Source organism: Manihot esculenta, chromosome 13 (assembly GCF_001659605.2).
Source record: "Manihot esculenta cultivar AM560-2 chromosome 13, M.esculenta_v8, whole genome shotgun sequence".
NCBI lineage: Eukaryota > Viridiplantae > Streptophyta > Magnoliopsida > Malpighiales > Euphorbiaceae > Manihot > Manihot esculenta.
Window position 1 is genome coordinate 12,283,608 of NC_035173.2, and position 20,215 is coordinate 12,303,822.

The following is a 20,215-nucleotide window of genomic DNA, read 5'->3' on the forward strand; positions in this document are numbered from 1 at the left end:
GCACGGATCTTCACTATGACTCAGCAGGAGGCCAACACATCCAACACCGTGGTGGCAGGTAATCTCATCGTTGGTTGTTCTGATGTGTATGCCTTAATGGACCCGGGTGCATCTCATTCTTTTTGTTGCTCCGAGAGTCGTGGAGAGGGTAGGATTGATGGTCTCTGGGTTAGAGTGTCCCCTATGGGTCAGTGGACCCAAATGTGACCCGTCAGTGGCAGAGGCAGTCTGCCAATGTAGTCCAGTTTTCATAGAGGGAAGATGCCTTTCCGCCGACCTCGTGGTTCTAGATTTGACAGATTTTGACGTCATTCTAGGGATGGATTGGTTATCGACCCATGGTGCTACCTTGGACTGTAGAGACAAGGTAGTCAGATTCAGAGATCAGGATGGGTCAGAGGTCGTCTTCAGAGGAGACAAGAGGGGTACACCTAGAGGTCTGATCTCAGCTCTTCAGGCTCGTAGGTTGCTCAGGAGGGGATGTCAGGGGTTTCTAGCTCATGTGAGGGAGTTAGATAGTCATGTCAGAGAGCCCGCCTCAGTGCCTGTGGTGAGTGAGTTCTTAGATGTTTTCCCAGACGAGCTGCCAGGGTTACCACCTGCTAGGGAGATAGAGTTCGAGATTGAGTTAATGCCTGGTACCAGACCGATCTCTATCCCTCCCTACAGGATGGCACCAGCTGAATTAAAAGAACTGAAAGAACAGTTGCAAGAGCTGGTAGATAAGGGTTTCATCCGACCGAGTACTTCACCTTGGGGTGCTCCGGTTTTGTTTGTGAGGAAGAAGGATGGATCCCTCAGACTTTGTATCGACTACAGGCAGTTGAACAAGGTCACTACCAAGAACAAGTACCCTTTGCCGAGGATCGACGATCTATTCGATCAACTAGCAGGAGCAAGTTGTTTCTCCAAAATAGATCTGAGATCAGGGTACCATCAGTTGAGGATAAGGAATGAAGATATACCGAAGACAGCTTTCAGGACCAGGTATGGGCACTATGAGTTCCTTGTGATGCCGTTTGGGTGACCAACGCCCTGCAGCATTCATGGACCTCATGAACAGAGTATTCAGTCAGTATCTGGATCACTTCGTTATTGTCTTCATAGATGATATCTTAGTGTATTCCAGAAATGCAGAGGAGCATGCCCATCACCTGAGGACAGTTTTGCAGACCTTGAGAGAGCATGGCTTGTATGCCAAGTTCTCCAAGTGTGAGTTTTGGCTTAGGAGCATATCATTCTTGGGGCACATTGTGTCAGAACAGGGTATTGAAGTAGACCCCAAGAAGGTAGAGGCTGTAGCTAACTGGCCTAGACCCACCACAGTGACCGAGATCAAGAGTTTTCTGGGTTTAGCAGGTTACTACAGGAGGTTCGTTCAGGACTTCTCAAAGATTGCTGCTCCTATGACCAAATTGACAAAGAAGAATCAGAAGTTCATATGGACCGATCAGTGTGAGGAAAGCTTTGAGGAGCTTAAGAGGAGGTTGACTTCAGCACCGGTGTTAGCTCTGCCAAAAAGTGATGATGACTTCTCAGTATATTGTGATGCGTCCCGTGTGGACTGGGTTGTGTGCTAATGCAAAATGAGAGGGTGATCGCTTATGCTTCTAGGCAGCTGAAGAAGCATGAGCTGAATTACCCCACACATGACCTAGAGATGGCAGCAGTGATCTTTGCACTCAAGATGTGGAGGCATTACCTTTATGGGGTAAAGTGTGAGATCTTCACAGATCATAAGAGCCTGCAGTACATCCTGAGTCAGAGAGAACTGAACATGAGGCAGAGGAGATGGGTAGAGCTGTTGAGTGACTATGATTGCAAGATTCAGTACCATCCGGGTAAGGCGAATGTTGTGGCAGACGCCCTAAGCCGGAAATCACTCGGCAGTCTATCCCACATTTCAGCAGAGAGGAGGCCGGTGGTGAAGGAGTTCCACAGACTTATGAGTGAGGGATTACAGTTGGAGTTGTCTGGCACAGGTGCCTTAGTGGCTCAGATGAGAGTGACACCCGTGTTTCTGGAGCAGGTAGCTCAGAAACAGCATGAGGACCCAGAGTTGGTCAGGATAGCCAGAACGGTTCAGTCAGGCCAGAGTAATGAGTTCAAGTTTGATGATAAGGGGATCCTCCGCTACGGGAACAGATTATGTGTGCCAGATGACATTGGTCTGAAGGGAGATATTATGGGGGAAGCCCATAATACCAGGTATAGTGTTCACCCTGGAGCCACCAAGATGTATCAGGATCTGAAGAGAGTGTATTGGTGGCCAGCTATGAAGAAGGACGTGGCACTGTTCGTGTCAGCCTGCGATGTGTGTCAGAGGGTGAAACTAGAGCATCAGAAGCCGGCTGGAATGTTGAATCCACTACCGATTCCAGAGTGGAAATGGGAGAATATAGCTATGGACTTCATAGTGGGGTTACCGGCGACGTCCAACAGATTGGACTCCATATGGGTGATTGTGGACAGACTCACCAAATCTGCTCACTTCATCCCTGTCAGGAGTGGTTACTCTGTGGACAAGTTGGCGCAGGTGTACGTAGATGAGATTGTCAGACTGCATGGGGTCCCGGTATCTATAGTGTCAGATAGAGGGCCCCAGTTCACCTCCAGGTTTTGGCGGAGTCTGCAGAACGCTATGGGTACCAGATTAGACTTCAGTACTGCCTTCCACCCACAGACAGACGGACAGTCAGAGAGGACCATCCAAACAATAGAGGATATGCTCAGAATGTGTGTGCTAGATTTGGCGGTTCTTGGAGGCAGCATCTACCTTTGGTGGAGTTTGCCTACAATAACAGCTATCATGCTAGCATAGGGATGGCTCCATATGAAGCTTTGTATGGGAGGAAGTGCAGATCACCTATCTGTTGGGAGGAAGTAGGAGAGAGGACTCTTGCGGGTCCGGAGTTAGTAGAGCTTACCAGCAGGGTAGTACCCATAATCAGAGAGAGGATCAAGACTGCTGCTAGTCGGCAGAAGAGTTATGCAGATATCCGCAGAAGACAGCTAGAGTTTCAGGAGGGGGATTTGGTTTTACTCAAGGTGTCTCCTATGAAAGGAGTGGTTCGGTTCGGGAAAAAGGGTAAGTTAGCTCCACGGTACATCGGTCCTTTCGAGGTGCTTCAGAGGGTCGGTAATGTGTCGTACAAGCTAGACTTGCCTGCTTCGATGGAGAGAATCCATCCGGTTTTCCATGTTTCTCTGTTACGGAAGTATGTGTCAGATCCGAGCAAGGTTCTTAGTGAGCCTGATGTAGAGATCCAAGAGGATCTCACCTATGTAGAACAGCCAGTGCGGATCCTAGACACTCAGATCAGAAAGCTAAGGAACAAGGAAATCCCGATGGTGAAAGTCCTTTGGAACCACCACAATATTGAAGAATGCACCTGGGAGACACGGGAGTCCATGCTCCAGCAATACCCCCATCTGTTTTGAGGTGAGTGTTAGTTGTCCTATGTGTTGCATGTATGATATGTTGTACGTTATGATTGATGCCATGTTTTGTATGTTAGTTGAGGAACATTCGGGGACGAATGTTCTTAAGGGGGGGAGAATGTAATACCCGGCTAGACTCCGGTATCGGGATCCCTACCGTCCGGTGGGACCTCGGTTGTCGGAAACCTCTAGAAGGGTAAAACTATGATTTTATGAAGTGTTTTCATGTATTTCAATGGTTTTAAGTATGAAATTAAATGAGTTTTTGCATGAAAAGTCTTTGGAGGAAAACCCAGGTTCGGCCGCCGAAAGTCAAGTTCGGCCGCCGAACATGCATGCGTTTTGGAGGCACGTTAGGCCCCCGAAAGCATGAGTGAGGGAAGTCCAGGTTCGGCCGCCGAACCTCATGTTCGGCCGCCGAACATGGCATGCATGCGGAGGCACATTCGGCCCCCGAACGTGGCCTGGCCAGCCACTATAAAAGGGTCTCTTTGGTCCGCACGGGCGAGCTTTTCTTCCCCGTTGTCAGCCAAGGTAAACCTTCGCCGCCCCTCACCAATCTTGAGCATTTTCCTTCAATCTTTCACGTTTTTAACAAGTTTATAACTTTGTTTTGAAGATTTACAAGTTTTAAGCACGTTTGAGTACTTTGAGGTTCAAGGAGCTCAATCCTCCCATCTTTGAGTCAAGGTCGTTTTCCTCTCGATCTTCAAGAGGTAAGGGTCGATCTTGAACTCTTGTTATGTTTTAAATAAGTTTTATGCAAGATCTATGGGTTAGAATGCATGTTTAGGTTATGTGTATGTTTATGGGTATAAAGTATGTTTTTGAACAATGTATGTTGGAAATGTGTTGTTTGAAGTGTTGTAGTTGGGGTATATTATAGTTTGAGACCCCTAGGTGTGATGTATGATGTGTATGCATGTGTAGAAACAAGTTTATGCATGTTTTGAGGCATTTTTGGAGGCTGTGGACACAAGGGAGCCAAGTTTCTGCCCTTCGGCAGAAACTCAGGTTCGGCCGCCGAAGTGACTTTCGGCCGCCGAACCCCCTTGTGGAGGCAGTTTCGGCTGCCGAAGCCTGCCCCCGAAACTCAAGTTTCGTCTCTGTCTGGGAGGTTCGACCGCCGAAAGTGCCGCCGAACCTGCATGACTTTCGGCTGCAGAGGGACTTTCGGCCGCCGAACCTGCCGCCGAAAGTGCCCTGTTCAGCCATTTCTTGTATGTTTTCATGTGATGTTTTCAGGATGTTTTAGGGGGTCTTTGGGGAGTATTTTTGAGTCATGTTCATGTATGTTTGGTGCCTCATATGAGTCCACCTGTGTAGGTTCGGACCCGAGGAACCGAGACCCCCGGTTGTGAGATAGTCGTTCAGCGTTCGTTATTAAAGCTTCAGTTACCAGGTGAGTGGAACAACCCCTTAAGCTTTAAGGTGAAGGAATAAATAAATGAATCATAAAGCATTGCCCATGCATCATTATGCTATGCAATATTAGGTTGTATGCATTAGAATTCACGAATATGTTGCATTGCATACTTTGTTGTTGATGTGGATGAATGTTGAATGATCCATTAGCCCTTATATGTCATGATAGCCTATGTGAGTCCAGGTGTGCCTGCTACGGCTCTACGCCCCTGGCACTATGACTGATTATGAAAGTCCGGGTGTGCCTGCTACGGCTCTACGCCCCCGGCATGTATGAGTAAGAAAGATTGGGGCTAAATGGTGACAAGTTCATCCTTGTTGTGAAATGTTTGTGTTATGGCGCATACATGAAAGCATGAATAAGAAAAGAAAGAAAAAGTTAAATGATAATAATAATAATAAAATGAATAATAATATACCTAAAAATGGAGGAATTAAAACAAATATTTTTAGTTTCTGCTCACTGGGCTCTAGTAGCTCACCCCACTCCCTTAATCCCCAAAGTTGCAGGTACAGGATAGATCAAGAAGTCGGCTAGAGTGAAGTCAAGCCTTGTATGTTGTAATAGATAGTAGTGGACATGAATATGATGTAATGAGTAATTATGACCATGTAATGTAATGAATGAGTAACGTATAGTTATGATATGTAAGGATGATGATGATTGAGGATTAGTATGTGCTTGACCCTATGTTTATGGTTATCCCCTTGGCACATGATCTATAGAAATGTTTTTATGATGTATTTGATAGTCCAAGCTTATCGAATGATGAAATACCCCATTGGAGCATTTGATGAGGACTCCAGTGGTGGTTATGTTATTGATGTGTACATGTTCAGGTTAAGCTTGGAAAAAGAAAGAAAAAAGTTTACAGCTTTATGTATGTTGATCATGTATGGGATATTACAGGTTACAGGAGGTATGTTTGGCTTGCTACGGGTCCCGGCGGCCTTAAGCCGATCTGGATCCTAGCGCCGGTAACGGGTCGGATTTCCGGGTCGTTACAAGGTAGTTGCTCAATATAAACCTACTCCTGAAGATCACCATGAAAAAAAGCATTTTTAATATCCAGTTGATGCAAAGGCCAATCATGAGTAGCCGCCAAGGAAATAAACAATCGAACAGATGCGAGCTTGGCAACTGGGGAGAATGTATCAGAATAGTCAACTCCATAAGTTTGTGCATAATCTTTGGCCATTAACCGGGCCTTGAGACGAGCAATAGATCCATCAGGGTTTACTTTCACTGCAAACACCCATTTGAACCCATAGCCCGCTTTCCTGGGGGCAAGGACATCAACTCCCAAGTACCATTAGTGTCAAGGGCCATCATTTCCTCTTCCATGGTGACAAAACAACGAGAAGAGGAGGATAATTGATCATAAGAGACACAAGATGAAATAGGATAAGTGAAAGTACGTTTACCTTTGCGAAGAGTAATGGGCAAATCCAAATCAGACAGTGAAGGATCAGTGGGAGCAAGATCAATCGACGAAGAAGCGAGTAGAGGAACGGAGTCAGAGTCCTCTAAGCGTCTGGAATACACATTAAAGATGGGAGGGCGACCTGGCACATAAGCGAAAGGTGTAGTAGTAGTCTGAGGAGACAAAGAGCGAACAGTGTATAACAAGAGGTCATCTTCCTCCTCCTGGGTGCTATAAATAGATGATGGCGGAAAAAATGGAGTGGACTCAAAGAATGTTACATCCGCAGACACAAGATACCGATTCAGATTAGGAGAAAAACAATGATACCCTTTCTGACATTAAGAGTAGCCAAGGAAGACACATTTAAGTGATTTGGGATCCAATTTAGTAACCTGTGGACGAACATTACGAACAAAACAAGTACAACCAAAGATATGTGGCTCAATAGGAAATAAAGATTTAGTGGGAAACAAAATGTTATAAAAGATATCACCATAAAGGATGGAGGAAGGCATAAGATTAATAAAAAAACAAGCAGTGGATACAACATCAGCCCAAAAACATTTAGGTACCTTCATTTGGAATAAGAGGGCTCTGGCTACTTCAAGAAGATGTCGATTTTTTCTTTCAGCAACTCCATTTTGTGAAGGAGTGGCAACACAAGAGGACTGATGAAGAATCCCTTTTTGTAACAAATAAGATTGAAATTTCCCAGAGAGATACTCTTTAGCATTTTCACTTTGCAATATACGGATAGAAGTATTGAATTGGGTTTGGATTTCAGCATAAAATGCACAAAAAATAGAAAATAATTCTAAACGACTCTTCATTAAAAATAACCAAGTAGTACGAGAGAAATCATCAACAAAAGTAACAAAATACTTAAAGTCAGACTTAGACACAACAGGACAAGGACCCCAAACATCTGAATGGACTAACTCAAAGGGGGACGAAGCCCGTTTATTGACTCAAGACAATGTAGGTAAACGATGATGTTTGGCAAATTGACAAGACTCACAATCTAGAATAGATAAAGAATGAAACTGTGGATATAACTTCTTCAAAGCCGAGAGAGAAGGATGCCCCAAACGACAATGAACATCAAAAGGTGTTAAACGCGTGGAGCATACCAAAGATCGAGGACATCGAGGTAGTTGCTGATCCAAGACGTAAAGACCCTCTGACTCACTCCCTCTACCAATAATCTGCTTCGTCGAAAGATCCTGAAAAACACAGTGATCAGGAAAGAATGAGACACAACAATTCAATGCACGAGTGAGTTTACTCACGGAAAGCAAATTAAATGCGAACTTAGGGAGACATAACACAGAGGATACAGAAAGAGAAGGGGTTAAGTTAACATGACCAGAACCCATGATAAAAGATTTAGTGCCATCAGCAAGAGTAACATAAGAAGGCGATGTATGAGACTCAAGATTGGACAAAAGGGTAGAATTACCTGACATATGATCGGTAGCACCAGAATCAATAACCCATTTGGAGGATGAAGACACAAGACATGCAGTAGAGTTACCTGACTCAGCAATTGCAATGATAGAGGAGGAATTAGAGGATTTTAGAGATGCCTGGTATTGGATGAATTGTGCATACTCATCTGCAGATATTAAAATTCCCTGATCGGAAGATCCATTCAATTTGTGTTCCATGATTTTAGTCATTATAGGAATCACATCAGTTACGGTGGTGGTTTTAACTTCAGCCATAAGGACAACCAACCCAAAACGATAGTAACAAAAGAAACACAGAATCAGAAAACAGTACCCGGCGTGAATAGTACCGATGAACAGTACCCGCGTGAACAGTACTCCCGATGAACAAAACCCGAACGGCAAACAAACCTCAGATCTGACAAGGGAACGATATGGCGATTCCAGCGATGGTGAGATCCAAATGTTACCTTTTATGGATAACCCAAATGAACGGAGCCCTAAGTCTCCAAAAAAATTTTAAGACTTGACGAGAGAGAAAAGAAAAAAAATCTCTACGAAAAAGACTCTGATACCATGTAGAAGGATAATATTTGTTATTGTTTCACAATAGAGATTACAACCTATTTATTCATGAGAGACGGTATCTAAATAGGAATGAAAAGCAAGCCTATGATTATACAATCCATAAGATTAAGCAACCAACCTATCTATCAATATTTACTTCTTATATTAACATATTTACTTTCTATAACTTATAACAATGTCTTTCATATTTTGGTAGACCCAAATTTCTGTGTCATTTGGGCTTATATTTATGCTTGTGGTGGATATGTTTGTGTTTCAAATGATATACAGACATTTGATGTCAAACCTTGAAAACTTTGTTTCTTGGATTATAAAGATGTGTTGGGTTAAATAATTATTTCAGTATTTTCTGGTAAATTCTTGCAAGAATTAAGATAACTTTAATTTAATATGCCGGTCAAAATTGTGAAATGGGTCATCATGGTAAGCTACAAAAATTGCAGAATACACCAGATTGACCACCTTCCTATAATCCAATTGCAAGCCATACACTATTGATCACATGGTCAGGTCAAAACTGACACAGTTTTACAATTAAATAGTCATCAAGCTAAGTATCTGAAGCATTAATCAGCAATCTCCTCTTCAACCAATTATTGCATCAGTATTCAGTATTTGATAACAAAAATTTGAATGGTGCTTGTCCATGTTTCTTCCTTCCGTTTAGCTAAATATAGCAACCATCATTCACCACAAGACTAAACCAGGAAAAAGGAAAAAAAAGAAAAGAAAAGAAAAAGAAGAAGAAAAAAAAACTGCAGGGTCACAATCTCAATTCTCATGCAATTTACTTGAGAAAAGTTAAGCAGATCAAGCCAGTACAGGTATCAGAATAACAAAAATTTTGTAGCACAACCTGCTCAAAGAAAATAAGAACTTACTTGAATGGGCACTTTAAACATTTGCCTTGGTATGAGCTCTAGGGCTGTAAATGAGCCAAACTATTCGTAAGCTACTCGAGACTCGACTCGATAAAAGCTCGACCGAGTTCGGCTCGTTTTTTAAATGAGCCAAGCTCGAACTCAATTTTGAGGCTCGTCACTTAAACGAGCTGAGCTTGAGCTCCATAGTATTCGGCTCGTTAAGGCTCGCGAGCTGGCTCGTTTTTAGGCTCGCGAGCTGGCTCGTTGAGAAGGCTCGCGAGCAGGCTCGTTGAGAAGGCTCACGAGCATACTCGTTAAATAGGCTCGTGAGTAATATTGTTTAAATAAATTGGTGAACCAATTCGTTAAATAAATTGGTGAACCAATTCGTTAAATAAATTTATGAACAAGTTCATATATTATTAAAAAAATAAAAATAACTATAAAGTTATAAAATTTAAACTATTATAAATACTTGAAAATTATAGTATTGAAAATTACAAATAATTAAGATTAATTATTATAATTAATATTCTTTAAAATTAAATTATAAAAATCTTTTGTATATAATTATTATAATAAGATTAAATAAAATTAATGTATAATCACAAATAATTAATATTAATTATTATAATAAATATTCTTTAAAATTATAGTACTACATGATAAATTGAGTTGTAAAAATTATATACATTTTAAAATTAAAGTATAGTTATAAAAAAAAATTTATATATAATTAAGCATACAATATAAAAGATAATAATTATCAAAGTATATTAATAATAATTAATTAATATTATATGGATGTTGAAGTTGAAATTCAAGTTAACTAATTGAATAAGTATGAAGATGATTATGAAGATAATTAAATTATATTAGCTTGTTTCAACTGTTGGAAGTTGGAATCAACTTTATTCGTTTGATATTAAACTTTGTGTGTAATCTAATTTTATTATGTTGTTGAATTTATATTTATTTGTGTTATTTTAGTTATAAATTGTGTTACGTAATTTTTTTTATGTACACTCTTTTTTTTATATTATTTAAATTAATGATGATTAAAAACTGATTAAAGTGTAATTATTAATTCGAGCTCGAGCCTGAACTTGAGCTCAAACCAAACTTTTTAATTTTGAGCTCGGTCTCGAGCTTTTTTAACGAGTTTCTTAATCGAGCTTTCCGATTTCGAGCTCGAGTTTTATTAACGAGCTTCTTAATCAAGCTTTTCGAGCTCGAGCTCGAATTAGACTCGTTATTAAATCGAACGAGCCTTTCACGAGTCGAGCTCGAATCGAGCTCGATTATAATATTTAATTCTCGAGCCGAGCTCGAATCAAATATTAAAGCTCGAGTCGAGCTCGAGCTCGAGCTTCCAAACTTTTTTAATAAACGAGCTTGAGCTTTACAAAACTCGACTCAGCTCGGCTCGATTACACCCCTAATGAGCTCTTTCAACTTTTGCGTAAGAGCCCTCCCCACACCATATGCCTATGGAGGTCATTCAATAATGTAATAGAAGCAACAGAAAATTAATAGAATATCATGTGATTGCCCAAAAAAACATAGAAACACTTTTAAAAGAGAGACCAACTACGTCTACTGCTAAAACCAGGTACATCACACTCACAGCCTCATTTTATAGAATCCTACCTAATAATAACTTTATCTTTTATACAAAAGCATGCTTCGTAAGGGATAGCTGATTTCTTTTTTTTTTTCTTTTTAAAATTGCCTATTGATACAAGAACTAACAAGGGGCCCTTCGTCAGAATATCTAGTCACCACCAACACTGATTCTGAACTACATTTCCCTATTGCCTCCATAAAGGTAAACATCAACATACTTATTGTATCTTACCTTTTGCTTTTTATCACCATTTTTCTTCTTTCTATCATTATCTCATTATTTCCCTAGCATCTCTTTTGGTTCCTAAATGTCATGGAATAGTCAACTATGGTATCAATGTGTATATTTGTATTAATTATAGGAGCTTAATTGTAGGGATTACTTCCCTCAATAGTTAGAACTAGATGTACATAAATTTATATCTCTATATTCTTGCAATATACAGAATTTTTCCATTTGTCTTTCAAAACAGCTGCCATTCTAGGGTGATTGTTTTAAGTCATCGCCACACCAGTTGATAGAGTGGCCAATTTGGCTATTCTGTGAGATTCAATGACACGTCATTCCTACTTTTGTGCCTCTCCTCCTATATTGCAGCACACCAATCAAGATGGGATAATGCTTCACTAATAGTTTTAGAGATTAAAAAAAACAAAAAACAAAAAATATGATAAAATTAATGCACTAAAATCCTTCTTTATAGAATTTCAATTTGATTTAAGATCATAGTAATGTCAAACCCCAATATATTAAATCAAATAACCAACAGTTAATTCCAATTCTTGTTTAATTGGACTTACAATAGAAAATTCTTTTTTTATAAAGTCACGTTGTCTTGCCAGAAACTTTGGATATTAAGAATAATTAATTTCAATTATAAAATTTTGCTTATTTATCTAGGGTAAAGGTAAAGAATCTTATTTTTTCTAATACTTTATAACTATATAATTAACTTGGGCCAACATTCACCATATACCTGTATATAGTATAATTATATAAGTGATATTAAACTTAAATCACCTATATATGAAATAAATGTTTTCTCAAACCTAAAGATTATATATACTATTGTGGCTTAGATAAACGAATAATGACAAGATTAAACTCTTACGTGTTCCTTGTTTAAATGTTACTAGTTCATATCACTTATCACTATAAACACCTACATGTCTATCTAGACATCTCAATCAATTGGTAAGTGATTCACCATCCTACTCTCATTAGTATTTCTATGCTAATCAATAGAAACAAATAGAGGTGATAGTCTAAACTAGACAAATCATGATCAATGAGACATCCCACGAATATGAACAAATTTATAATTATTTATGCAAAAATATCCTGTCACACTTATTTCTAATTATTTAAAAATAAAACATCTAATAAAAAGCTAATGGAATTGTCCAATTATTAATTAAACAACATTTAACATAAAATAAAAGAAACTACTTGATTGTCAAATCGAATGTTTAATTATAAAAATATGATACAAAATATTACTCTAGGACATACACCTCAAATAATTATATGAGTAAGGCCTGAAAGAAAACAAGGAGGTGCAAGGCTCGAAGGGGTCTAGTGAGAGAAAAGTAAGGTAAGGTCTAATGGTTCTTTGTTACTGAGGATTTTGTTCCTTTCTTTTTCAAGTATTAGGCATTCAATGTTTTGAGCAATGGATATGACCTTCATTAGTGATGGTTTGATTAGGTGTTTTTCGATGGCTCATTGGCAGCTGCGAAACCCTCGCGATAAACTCACTAGTAGAAGGAGCTTGGAGGTGATAAGTTGGAGTTGGTGTTGCTTTTAAAATCATCATACTTCGAGGAAGAGGACTTTGATCTACTAGAGAGGAAGGGACCTGAATACCTTTTGTTAAAGTGTCTAGGAAGGAAACCGCACTGATACGTTGTTGTTTCTTAGGTGATGATACCCTCATCTATGGCCCAAAAGTTGTTCTTCTCTTAGGGGAATCTAGTGTCGATTTTGTACGAGGTGAAGGACAATTGATATTGAAATGTTCCAAGGTTCTGCAATTAAAGCACACATTTGAAAAGTTCGTATTTGATGGAAACCCATTAAATTGATCCATAAGACCTTTTAGAGTGAAAACCAGTGATGAAGGGTCTGTCAATAGGGGCCTTAGTTCTTATTCTCATCTGGTAAGATTTTCTAGTTTATTCATGTATTTATTGTCCAACTTTATAAATTGACTCAAGAATTTTCGATTATTTGATTATTTTGTGTAGTAACTCTGTTAGGTGATAGGCCAGAAACTTGTACACAAAAGGGAGAATCCTTAAATTGGATTTCTTCGAAGGCCACATTATGTGGCAATTTATTAAGCATAAGGAGATTGTTGGACACAAGCCACAGACGAGACAACAGAACCTATTGACCAGGAAGCGAGAATATAATCTCAGAGAGAAGGGTCTTATATACCCACCTTCCTCTTTCGGAATTGAAGCGACACCATAGTGAATTATGAATAACAAGTATCCCAGTCGTTTTAACTATGATATCCACCATATCTCTCTTTAAATGAGGGGTGGCACAAGTTTTTTTTTTCTATAAAAGAAAAAAAAAATCTAAGTTTTCAAGTGATAAAAATGAAAAGATCTTGTAAATACCAAAAAAAAAAATTACAAAAAAGGCCTCAAAATGTGCTAAAAATTTATTGTAAAAGCAATATTGGGACTAAAGTTTGGGATCACTTTTTATGAAGCAAACAAAGATACAAGTTCCTTATGTTGGTACAAGCAAATCAGGGGGAAGTACCATCATCAACTTTTCTAATTGGTGGTGATAAAATTGAATATCAACCCTCTTCTTAAAGAAGAAAGAAAAGGATCTAAGATCAAGTAGGATCATATAGGATACCATAAGAAGAATTTATAAGAACTCTGCAACCTCAACCTTTTCTGCTGTAAAATTTTCTGCAATTTGAGGTTACTGACAATGGAAATTGTTAAGTTTTTATTATAAGAAAAGAAAGAAGGGAAGGAAAAAAAAATGGGAGAAGGAAAGTAACCAAAACAGCTACATCTTTACTCAATTTCCATCACTGTGTACATAACACATAGTGCATATCTATAATGGATATCAAAAGATAGAATTCTCTGAAAGAGATGAATGTCCAGAACTTTGAGATGAAGAAAAGAAAAAATGAGCTGGGACTCCAAACTGTGAAGAAGATCAGAAAAAAAAAAAAAAAAAAAAAAAAAAAAGAGACCCAAAAATTTAAATGGCTTTGGTACCATGTTTAAGTTTTTATTATAAGGAAAAAAAAAGAGAATGAAAAGAATGGAAGAGAAGAAAAATAACTAAAAGAGATATATCTTCACTCGATTTCCATCACTATTCCATAATCCATAGTGCATATTTTATATTTATAATGGGAACCAAAATATAGATCCATAAATTCAGAAAGATATACTCTTAAATTAAGGAGATAATCCTTAAATTAAAGAGTAATTTTCTTTTTAATTTAAGGAGTATCTCATCAATTCTAACAGACATCAATATTCATAACTAGTTCTGTCTCTGACCCTAAAGATTTTATTTATTTACAATGATCCAATACTTTATTTGTGTCCAGTGGTTAAATATGTTACAAAAATATTTCAGGGAGAAAAGAAAAAAACCTCATAAGAGAATTTGACAACGAACCGATCCTAATCTTTCTCCCACTGAAAATCCTTCACAATGCACTAAGTAGATATCTCGACTTCAAAAATATTCAAAGCCAACTATTTGAACGAATACAATCATCTACGAGATCGATATGCAATCATTGTTTTCCTTCAAACTGAAACTGTTCAATTAGCAGCATAGGCATGTGCAGAAGTTCAGTCCTTTATGGATGTCAGAAAACCAAAAAAGGCGTCCATCTACCATTGATTGGGGAAAGCTTCTCTGTAATTTGCATCCTCACCCAGTGTCAGCTGCCTCATTGTAGCATCCCTTGTACGGGTATTCAAAAGTCTCTGTGCTAACCTATCTTTCGATGATTCTTTCTTATGCAGCATTGACGCAAGGCTTTCCTTTTTGTTTAAGGCTGACCTTCCCCCAGTGGTTGCCATCACCTCCTCCCCAACAAATGCCGAATTTGAGGTCGATGCTAATGCAGCATCTCTCAGAACTGCTTCATTATGTTCCCGAATCTTTGCAAGCTTTGCTCGCTTCTGTGATTGCTTATCCAATTTTCTTTTCTTAGCATCCTCAGTATCTCGATCCCGAACATTCTTTACAGCTTGTTTTGCTAATTGCTCTACTAAATCAGAATCAAGAATTGTGTCACTTGTTGAAGTGCTCTTATTGATAGGATTTCCTTCATCATCTCGGGGTATGATGGGTCCATGGAAAGGGCATGCTCTCAAATCTCTTCTCTGACAAAGTCCACCTTTGTGTAATGGGGCACGGCATGGTTGTATTTCTACTTGCTCTTCTTCATATATAGTTCTACGAATGTTCAGCTCCGCAATTTTTTCAGCTGGAATAACTGCATCATAGTCTACCCTACCCCAGTGACTTTCAAGCTCTAAGCCCCTCTGGTTGGCAAGAAAAACTTGATCTGAACCCCAATTATTCAAGAACGTTCCCCAATTTATAACCGGAGCTTCAGCTAAGAGCTTACTTCTAAGTGAGCTGGAATCAGTTCCTCCATGTTCACAACTCTGCGACTGATTACAATTTGCTTTCCCTTTACTGCTTTCAGGAGATTTATTTTTCACCTCTCCAGAAGTTGAAGCCACCAAGGTATTATCATTTAGCTTATTGAGTGCATTAGAGCTCTCATGTTCAAAGGATTCAATTTTACCCTCCTCCCAAAAATCTTCTTCCTCATTCTTCTCACGTTTTGTAGTATCTGGAAGAGCATAACCTAATTCTATACATTTCTTCTTAACAGTTTGGAGACGATTCTGCATATCAATGAATTCCTTCAGCATTGAATCTCTAGATCTATTATCTGATACTTCAACCCTTATAAGAACAGAGATCCACTCTTGAACTGAAACCAGGTGCTTCGTTACTAGAAGCTTGTACAGCTCCCTCAATGCATCAAAAACTACTTTATTCTCACTGTTCTCATGAATCTTTTCTCCTTCTCTCAATGAATCAAGACAGATCTACCGTAATTCTGAAGAGCGGAACTCTTCAAAATCTTCATCATCTAAAGGACCAAGTGGTATAGTTTCCTTTTCAGTATGAACAATTTTTAAACACTCCCCAATCTCATCTAATGTTGACTGTACCTCTTCCTTTATTGAAGATAAATTTCCCTTCAGTATTGCAAACTTGCTCTGTAGAATCTCTTTTGATCTCATCTCTCTTTCCCTTCTTTCCTGCTGAATCCGAGCAGCATTTGCCTGGATATTAGGAAACTGGAACCGAAGTGTATGTTTAAGATAGTCAAAACCTAACCGGATCTGCCTATAATGAATCCCGAATGAATCATTCCACTTCTCTAAAAACTCAATTGCCCTTGAACGCAGAACAGATGCCACCGCTGGTGGAGCAGGAAGTGGCAGATTTCTTCTGAAGCCAACACTTAAACTCAACAGCTGATCCAAGTTTTCAACAAGAAGGGTCCTAAAAAGTTTTGATCGCATGAAAAGTTGATCAATTATGAGAAGTGTGAGATACCTGACCTGCAAAAACCATCACAACCAAGCACTTAGTGCATGTTTTATAGGATGTAAGTCAATGTAATCAAATAAAAATTCTGCAAGATATAAAATTTTACTTCATTGGATTACATTACATAAATTTTCATTCAATTGCAACATTACAAGCAATAACTTACGGTAGCTTAACAAACTAAAGCAGTTACTTTCCGTTTGCCAATCCTCATCCCAAACCCCTAAAAGGGATGTAACAAAAGGAAATCTCATGTCTAACCTGGAGCTGGATGAATATGTTTCGCTTAATGGGTTACGCAGAATGGATTGAATCTTGCCACAAAATCCCGAAACTATTAATTAAATTTTCCTACAATTAAATAAATTAAAACAACAGTGAAGATAAGAAGACAAAGTACCTGAGAGTGGTCGCGTTTCATGTGATCCATTAGGGTTTGTGCGGCCAGTCTTAGCTCCGAATCAGAATATCGGACGACCGATTTGATGGCCTCAAGAAGGCGCGGGTCGACCTCTGCCGCCGTCGAATTGGTGGCCTTCTCTATCAACACCCTGACCTTCCCTTTCCCTGAATCTCCCACAGTTTCCATTGAATCAGACAGAAAATGGAGAAATTAAATCAGGAACCTTTTTAAAAGACTTCGCGCTTATATATATATCTTTCTTTCTCTCTAATTTCGTTGATTATTTGCCGATAAGGTTCGGTTGGTAGCTATGAGTATGACTTATCAGTAACTTCGTACCCTCTTCATTTAACAAATTTACGTTATTACCATTTCAGAATTGACCCGCTCAAGGGTTGATTGAAAATAAAAACTGAACCGATTTGATTTAAAATTAAAATCAAATAGAAATCATCAGATTTAAATCAGTCTCAAATTAGTTTGATGCTAGGGAAAAAAAATACGGATTTTTAAAAGGAAAAATCCAAAAGTTGAAATAATCCCAATTATAATCCATCTAAAATCAAACTGAAACTCAATTAAAATTAAACTGAAAATCAAGACCATAGAGTTTTGGTCTCACAAACCAATCTAAACCGGTAAAGTCTACTTCAAATGCCAAACGGCTCAAACCTATGGGCTACGGCGTTTTATATTTTTAAAAAAAAAAAATATCTTTCCAATCACTGTTTGATAAATAATATCTTAGTTGAAATATTGTGTTGTTTATTTTAAAAAATGTATTATTTTACCAAAAGTATATATTTTTTTTATATGAAGACATGTTTTTCCAATTAGAAAAGATATGCATTTTAATAGAAAAAATATATAATTTCAACTGACAAGAGATGTCTTTTCAAATAGAAAAATTGTGTCTTTTCATAGCAAAAAATTTTATCATTTCATCTAAATTTTTTTAATTAAAATGACACGTTAATTCTTACATGCGTGCTACATATTTCTAAATATAAATTCTCATCTATATACAGTAGAGTCGTATGAGAGCACATGTGACGGTTATTAAATTTATTTTGGTGAAAATTTTTAAAATTTTTTATGACTTTAAATAAAATTTTGACACTTTATATTTTTATATTATTTATTTTTTATAAAAATAAATAATTTTTTAATTGTAAAAAAATTACATAAATTCTCCAAATTTTATTACCTTATTTTAAATTTTGAGCCACTAAATTGCCTTTAAATAATTTATTTTATGTAAATAAATAATTTAATTAGCATTTAATTTTTGTATGTGATACAAAAAATATGACCAAGTATGTGATGATGTTAGTGATGATATGCACTTTATAATAGTAATTTATAGTGATTGAGAATGATTGTAATTTGATTAATTTATCTTAATTTTGATTATTAAGAAATGACCTAAATTATTTTATTAGATAGCAAGAAAGACCGTAAGTCATTTTATTGAATTGTTTATGTTCTATTGAATTGTTCATGAAGAATATCAAAAGACAAAGTTTGGTGATATATAGTTATGTATAACTAACTATTAGCCGCCTCTAGACCTATATTTTGAGTTCATTAAATCTTGCAATGATTTATTCAAAGTTTTAAAGCATATTTATTTTAAATTGAGCAATTTGTTTATTCTCATGAACTTTTTATATGATGAGTCATATTTGTTGAATAGTTGAACTATTTATTATTGAATGTATATTGATATTTAATCTTGAATTTAAATAATTTAAGGTTATTGTTTCTTTACATAATTAATTATATTAAGTTTATTACATATTATAATTTTAGATGATAATTGGGACCTTTATGAATTTTCAATTCTAAATCTAATATGAAATTAGTACTAATATATTTAATTATTATATAGAATGAATATGTATATAAATTTAGGTTTGTTATATTATGTCTTTTTAGTTTATATTTATATATTAAAATAAAAGTTTTATGTGTATTGGATGAGTAAGAGACTCCCGAGATAAATGGATAAAAGCTAAAATTTTATTATCGTTAATTCATTCCGGTATCTATAAAAATAAGGTGCAAACAAATGCATTATTTATCATTGCACTTAATGTTTAATCAAGTACTTTTCAAGCCAGTTGCCATAAGTTCATATAATTTATGGACTAATATAAAATTCAATTAAGATTTTTTAAAAACCTTAGAGGTATGTTGTTTCTGTTTACCATCCTTCTCATAAATGTGGAAATATACCAAAGAGAAGAAAGTGTATTTTTCATAAGATATTATGACATTCAAAAGGGTATGTTTTTATTAGTGAATAAGATAATAGCCTGTTAATGGAATTTGAATCACGAGATGTTACATTCTTAGAGAATGAATTTTCTAAAGAAAGTGAGATAGATTAAGACTTAACCCTAATATGAAATTGTGAACCAAATTACTTTTACTATAAGAAACTGAAATTAATTCTTTCCCAATGGGAGTATTTCAAATAATAATGAATTAGTTCATATTGACATTCAAATATAACCTATAGTGAATCTATTTGATATTGTTAGTTCTAGTGGGAGTAATTATATATTGATAAATTAAATTATCAATCTGAATCGTGATGAATAAGTCATTGGTGCATTCCCCATTGTCACAATAAGATTGAAGGGGAAGAGTTATAGCTACTCCATGAGAATATAATAAGCTGAACATACCCTGTGAAAGAAATATGGATTAATAATTAGAAGAATGAAAGATGAGATGGAAATCGATGATATCAAACCTACTTTAGAAACTAGTTGATTTATCAACAGTATGAAAAGCTATTAAGAATAAATGATTTCTCATTTTAGCATTATCTACAGCTCTACAAATAGCTTAGTAGCTAAATATGATTCGTACTTTAGAAACTAGTTGATTTATCAACAATATGAAAAGCTATTAAGAATAAATGATTTCTCATTTTAGCATTATCTACAGCTCTACAAATAGCTTAGTAGCTAAGTTTGATTCCTAGTACAATTGAATGTATATAATGAAGCAATTGAACCAGTACTATTAAATTAATAATGATCTATTATTACAGCCTTGATTCAATAACTTATATTAAGAATCTCAAGTGTTATGAAGAAATAAAACATATTGATATATGTGCGATATGGCTACAAATTCTTGTATAAAGCCTATTACGAATATTGTTCATAATAGACATGTTAAGTCATTGGATTTGTATAGATATATTCATATAAACAACATTATTAAATATAATGTTATTTGTGCCTAGATTATTTTATAATTCATATATGTATCTTTATATATATTTTAAAATATGTATTAACATTTAAGAAGTATGTTAGATAGATAAAAAAATTGATTTT

The 20,215-nt window shown here is 36.7% G+C and overlaps 2 protein-coding genes across 2 annotated transcripts; both read right to left on the minus strand.

Annotated features, from left to right (window-relative positions):
- Positions 1-14,344: 14,344 nt before the first annotated feature.
- On the minus strand, positions 14,345-17,114 carry LOC110608077 (UV-stimulated scaffold protein A homolog). The gene is made up of 2 exons (XM_043949957.1): positions 16,857-17,114; positions 14,345-16,467 (listed from the first exon to the last, which is right to left on the minus strand). Exon 2 carries the CDS (start codon positions 15,763-15,765, stop codon positions 14,707-14,709), a length of 1,059 nt encoding a protein of 352 aa, XP_043805892.1. The 5' UTR covers positions 15,766-16,467; positions 16,857-17,114; the 3' UTR covers positions 14,345-14,706.
- LOC122721492 (UV-stimulated scaffold protein A homolog) lies at positions 15,946-17,045 on the minus strand. The gene is made up of 2 exons (XM_043949331.1): positions 16,857-17,045; positions 15,946-16,467 (listed from the first exon to the last, which is right to left on the minus strand). Exons 1-2 carry the CDS (start codon positions 17,043-17,045, stop codon positions 15,946-15,948), a joined length of 711 nt encoding a protein of 236 aa, XP_043805266.1.
- Positions 17,115-20,215: the final 3,101 nt, after the last annotated feature.

Bases quoted from the DNA above. Each gene is read 5' to 3' on its own strand.
- LOC110608077 (XM_043949957.1), bottom strand. From the start codon at position 15,765: ATGCTGAAGGAATTCATTGATATGCAGAATCGTCTCCAAACTGTTAAG.
- LOC122721492 (XM_043949331.1), bottom strand. From the start codon at position 17,045: ATGGAAACTGTGGGAGATTCAGGGAAAGGGAAGGTCAGGGTGTTGATA. The intron at 16,468-16,856 runs GTACTTTGTCTT...TGGTTTTTGCAG, and splicing joins TGAAACGCGACCACTCTCAG to GTCAGGTATCTCACACTTCT.